Source organism: Microtus ochrogaster, unplaced genomic scaffold, assembly GCF_000317375.1.
Source record: "Microtus ochrogaster isolate Prairie Vole_2 unplaced genomic scaffold, MicOch1.0 UNK41, whole genome shotgun sequence".
In the NCBI taxonomy this organism is placed as follows: Eukaryota; Metazoa; Chordata; class Mammalia; order Rodentia; family Cricetidae; genus Microtus; species Microtus ochrogaster.
In genome coordinates this window covers 2,337,541-2,343,540 of record NW_004949139.1, presented here as the reverse complement: position 1 = coordinate 2,343,540, position 6,000 = coordinate 2,337,541, and the positions used below count along the sequence as shown (strand labels likewise).

General features: G+C 42.8%; 1 protein-coding gene across 4 annotated transcripts in view; it reads right to left on the bottom strand.

The window, feature by feature from the left end:
* The window catches only part of Stim1 (stromal interaction molecule 1), a 177,939-nt gene that overhangs the window by 20,219 nt on the left and 151,720 nt on the right, over positions 1-6,000 (bottom strand). For all 4 annotated transcript variants that reach the window (XM_013354368.2, XM_013354369.2, XM_005368822.3 and 1 more), the window contains exon 7: positions 3,953-4,130. In XM_013354368.2, coding sequence (XP_013209822.1) covers positions 3,953-4,130 — 178 coding nt within the window. The remainder of the gene's footprint in view (positions 1-3,952; positions 4,131-6,000) is intronic.

Genomic DNA, 6,000 nt, shown 5'->3' with positions numbered 1-6,000 from the left:
TACAGATGGTTGTGAGCCACCATGTGGTTGCTGGGAATTGAACTCAGGACCTTTGGAAGAGCAGGCAATGCTCTTAACCGCTGAGCTATCTCTCCAGCCCCAATATTGGTTTTTTATAACTGGTCATTTGTCATGTGAATCTCTTCTCACTTAGAAACTTGGGTTGAAGAGATGCAGAGTGGCAAAGTCTGAAAGTAAAGGGGTACAGCTCAGTGGGTCCAGGGTGGAGGTGGATTTAAGTCTAGTGCTTTAGAACAAGCTTCAAACACCTGAGCTGAGCTATAGTTAAAATTGGCAAACCTTGGCATTTCCTGAACTCCAGCATACTGGATTCTTGTGATGATGTGAAAGAAAATGACCCCAAAGGGAGTGGCACTATTAGGAAGTGCAGCTTTCTTGGAGTGGGTGTGGCCTTGTTTGAAGAAGTGTGTCACTGTGGAGGTGAACTTTGAGGTCTCTTATATATGTTCAAGCCACACCCAGTATGCCAATTCACTTACTGTTGCCTGCAAATCAAGATGTAAAACTCTCAGCTCCAGCACCATGTCTGCCTGCAAGCTGCCATGTGCCACCATGTTGATAATGGACTAAATCTCTAAAACTGTAAGCCACCCAATTAAATGTTTTCTTTTATAAGTTTCCATGGTCTGGGAAGTAGAAAAAGACAAGATCTCCTGAGTAAATTGGGAGCATGGGAATCATGGGAGAGGGCTGAAGGGAAGGGGAGAGGCAGGGAAGGAGCAGAGAAAAATGTATAGCTCAATAAAATCAATAAAAAATAAAATAAAAGAGTTTCCATGGTCATGGTGCTTCTTCACAGCAATAGAAACCTTAAACAGTTCCATGAACAAGAGAATAGCTGGGAGTAGTTCTGGGAGCTAAGGAAATATTTTAAGATGGAGCCATACCCTGACCTTACATTTACAAGGTCCTGGCTACAAGACTCAACCAGAAGGAAAAGCAAGCTGAGACAAGGTTGATCACATGGGTGCATGCCAGAGCAGGAGTTGTGACTTCCATTTGCCCATCTGAACCACCCCACCCAGCTCAGCTCCATGTCCAGGGCCCACTGCTAACAGTCACAAAGCTGGAGGTGCAAGCTCATTCCCACCAACATGCAGAGTCTACAGTCGCTTTGTCTCCCTGCCTTCCCTGAGCTGAGCCAAGCTTTCTGCAACACTGGAGGACTTCAGAGACCTCTCTTGACCTCTCTTGATCTCTGTGTCCACACCTGAGTACAAAGATACAGATGGCACTACCCAGAGATGGCGTGGCAAAAAGACAAACCAAGCTCTGAGGGCTTCTGAATCTATATTAAGGGTATTCTGTAAACCCCACAGAGCTAAATCCTAGGGGTCCTTGCTCAGTGATTTCTGCCTCTGATATACTGGCTCCTTAGTCAACAGGAGTTAGAGGTTCTAATCTTTTTTTTCCCCTAGTTCACCTTAGCACTGGCCAGCCATCAACACAACAGGTAGCAGACATGACTTGAATTCTCTTGATCCTCCTGCCTCTAATCCTGAGGGTTGATTACAGGCCTATACCACAACTCCAGTTTTTGTTTTGTTTTGTTTCCTAATTTTGCTGTTGTTGTTTCTGATACAGGGTCTCACTAGTTATATCCCAGGCTGACCTGGAACTTGCAGTGGCCTTCCTGTCTCAGCTGTGTGTTAAACTCACTGAACCTACACCTCTACTTTGTGAGATTTCTTTACTATTCATTTGTGCCTCTAGCTTCCCCTACCCCTGTATACTGATTTTCAAATTGCTTAACAGGGACCAATTTGGTATTTTAGATCTGTGTGTGGTAGATTGATTATAAAATTATTGCTAGACACTAAAAATAAAATAAAAACTTGAGTTGTCTTTTCTTGTTTGTAAGAGTTCTTTATATACCCTGGATGTAAGCATTTGTGTGTGTGTGTGTATGTGTATGTGTGCAGGCGTGTGCGCATTACCCATATATATATATAAAATATTTCCTCTCTGATTGTGGTTTGCCTTTTTACTTTCTTTTTAAAACTATTTTCTTATTTTACATGTATGAATGTTTTTTTCTGAATGTATTTATGTGTATCATATACACATAAATGCTCTCAGAGGTCAGAAGAGGGGCTTGGACCCGCCTGGAACTGAAGTTATGGATGATTGTGAGTCATCATTTGGATGCTGGGACTCAAACCTGGATCTTCTGCAAGACCAAGTGCTCTTAATCCCCAATTATCTATTCAGTTTTGTTTGGGGGTGGGGAGTGTTGTTTTGTTTTCTGAGATGGGGTCTCACTATATAGCTCTGGTTGGCCTGGAACTTGCTATGTACACCAAGATGGTCTAGAACTCACAGAGACCCTTGAGAGCTGGGATTAAAGGTATGTACCACCACACCCAAGTGGTTTTTGTTTATTTTTACTTTCTTAAGACTGTCTTGTAATGGAAATCAATCATCAATCACTACATGTAACCTGACTCTCACAATGTTCTCAAAGAAACCAAGCACAAAAAGCATGTATACATAATGCCATTCTTTTGTTGTTTTATTTTATTTTTGTTGTGCTGGAGATTGAGGCCAGAATTATATGTATGGCAGGAAAAGATTCTAGTACTAATCACACTCCTAGCACTATATTATATGTGTGTATATTGTGAGTGGGATGGAAGATATACATATGAGTACAGTGCTCATGGAGGCCAGAAGAGGGTGTTGGGTCCCTTGGAGCTGGAGTCGCAGGCACTTGTGAGCCAACTAACATGGGTGCTGAATCCTCTTTAAGAGAACATCCTCTTAACTGTTAACTCCAGCCCCACTGATATTTTTATAAAATTCAAAATCATCCAAAACTAATCTAGCTTAGAGGTTATAACAACAGTTATACTTGGAATAAAATTTGACAAAATCAAAAGTGAGCTTTCTGAGTGGTGCTTACACGGGCATCTCCATACGTAACAACTTAGCGGCTCGATACTTAGGATTTGTTCACCTGATGAAAATACCTCAGTGAGAAAGGGGAGGTATAAAAGAATCACTTTTATCTCCCATTATCTGCTATTCTTTGAAAATAATGGTAAACATTTTTTTTATTTTATTGATATTTATTGAGCTCTACATTTTTCTCTGCTCCCCTTCCTACCTCTCCCCTCCCCCCTCCAAGGTCCCCATGCTCTTAATTTACTCAGGAGATCTTGTCTTTTTATACTTCCTACTTCCCATGTAGATTAGATCTATGTAAATTTGTCTTAGTGTCCGTACTGTTGTCTAGGTTCTCTGGGATTGTGGTTTGCAGGCTGGCTTTCTTTGCTTTATGTTTAAAAACCACCTAGGAGTGAGTATATGTGATAATTGTCTTTCTGGGTCTGGGTTACCTCACTCAAAATAATGTTTTCTAGCTCCATCCATTTTCCTGCAAAATTCAAGCCATTGTTATTTTTTCTGCTGTGTAGTACTCCATTGTGTAAATGTACCACATTTTTCTTATCCATTCTTCAATCGAGGGGCATTTAGCTTGTTTCCTGGTTCTGGCCGTGACAAACAAAGCTGCTATGAACATAGTTGAGGACATGTCCTTGTGACACGATTGAGCATCTTTTGGATATATACCCAAAAGTGGTATTACTGGGTCTTGAGGAATGCTGTTTCCTAATTTTCTGAGAAATCGCCACACTGACATCCAAAGGGGTTGTACCAGCTTGCATTCCCACTAGCAATGCGGAAGTGTTCCCTTTTTGCCACATCCTCTCCAGCATAAGTTGTCATGAGTGTTTTTGATTTTGGCCATTCTTACAGGTGTAAGATGGAATCTCAGTAAACATTTTTTATAGCTTTCCCACTACCCTTATTGGTAAGTCTAGAGGAAAGATTTGAACCATATTTAGAAAGGTTCACACATGAAGCTTCCCAGTCAGACTCTGGCCCCTGCCCTAATACACCCCTTGAGGCATCTGGTGCACTCTCTTACCTGCTCCAGCTCTTCCTCAGCGTATTTCTGGCGGCTCCTCTCATTCTCAGTGCCCTCCCTCAGCTCCTTCAGTCGCTGAGCTTCCTGCTTAGCAAGGTTGATCTCATCGCGCAGCTTCTTCTCCAGATGGACCTTCTCTACCTCCACTGTGCGGTGCTCCTCCTGGGCCTTGTGCAGTCTAGGAGTTGAAGGGGGGGCAATATAGAGAGCTAGAGGAGACCAGGCAAGGAGGAAGGGGGTGCCAGCTAGCATGCCATAAATTATGATGATAAGGAAGAAAACAAGAGCCACAGGCTCTCAGCATAAAGTTTCTCTGCTGGCTATGTAGATCTGAGCTAGTCATGGCCAACAGAAACCATAGTCATTAGCCTTAATTCTTAAGTTGGCCATTTTCTGTTGCTAGTAAACAAGAGCACGAAGCCAGGCTCACAAACACGGGATGCCTCCCCTAACGTAACCCACACTGAAATGATAACAACCACTAGTTTGCAAGGCAGGACACATTTGAGTCCCACATCAGTCTGGGACAGACTGAGTATGAAGAAGGGAAATAAATGGCTAGAATTCAAACCTTTGTGATCAAAGTCTACAATTATTCTCCCATTTCAAGATGTATGGAAGGTTCAATAAATGTAGAAAGCACCTAACGATAGATAAAGTGAGGCGATACCTGATGCTTCAGATTCAGGTGAGGTGGTGGAAGGAGAGAAGAATTAGCTGGACCTCTCTTAGACTCTCAAATGTCTGTTCCAAGCAGCATGCACTGTGCTTGTACACAGCCACACAGAGAATGATGTGGGATTCCCCTCTATATGCGATAAATATGTTTTATTACCCTTGGTTACTAAAGAAGTTGTTTAGGCCAATGGCTTACTAAAGCCCGGTAGGAAATCTGAACCGAGATATAGAGCTGCCTTAGGAGAAAAATGCCAGCTGTCGGCCAGGTTCTTTAATAACCAATGATAATAAAACATATTCATAGCACACAGAGAGGAATCCCACATCATTAGACACACACACTGAAATGCATGTCCAAGCAGGGGACTGGACTGAACAGGTTTTAAAAGACTATCTGCTGCTTTTGGTCCTATGGTTTTTCCATAGTTGTAAGATTTTAAGAAAATCTGTAACAATAAAACTCTAGCCAAGTGGTGGCAGCATATACTTTGAATCCTAGCACTCAGGAGACAGATTGATCTCTGTGAGTTTGTGTGTAAATCAACCTGGTTTACAGAGCAAATTCCAGGACAGCCAGGGGTGGGGGGTGAAGTGGGGGAAACATTGCCTATTCCAAAGTTTACCAGCAGTAGACTAATGATTGTCTACAGTGTGATTCTACAATACAGGGATGAATGCGTGGCATTGAGTGAGGCAAAAGAATGAGTGATTGACTGTGACTGAAAGGAGTCAGGAAGGAAATGTCTGGAGTGGATTTGTGCTGGCTAGTTTTATCCCAACTTGACAGAGCTAGAGTTATCTGAAAGGAGGGAAACTCAATTGAGAAAATGCTTCCAAAATATCCAGCTGTAAGGCATTTTCTTTATTAGTGATTGATGGTGAAGAGCCCAGTGCACTGTAGGTGCTGGGATGGTTGCCCTGGATTCTACTAAGAAAGCAGGCTGGGCAAGCCATGATGAGCAAGCTAGTAAGCAGCACCCCTCTACTGGGGCGGGGTGGGGGTTCCTGCCCTGCCTTAGCTCCTGTCCTTTGATGATGAACAGTGATGTAGAAGTATAAGCTAAATGAACCCTTCCCCCCAAGTTGCTTTTGCTCATCGTGTTTCATCACAGCAATAGTAACCCCAACTAAGACAAGACCCAAGAGAAAGAGCTTACTAACCGTTCTCAAAATGAAAAGAACTGTGCTACTGTCTGGTCTTTTTAACTTAGCAGGAAGCACCAGGTTATCTGGGAACGAGGATTGAGGATAGTAAAGAAGAGAAGAGACTTAGCAATTGAGGTCCTTGGTTTAGTCCAAAGGGGGCGGGGTAGTAAGAAAGGAGAGGGCAGGAAAGGTGAGAGAATGGAAGGGGGAAGTAAAAGGGAAAG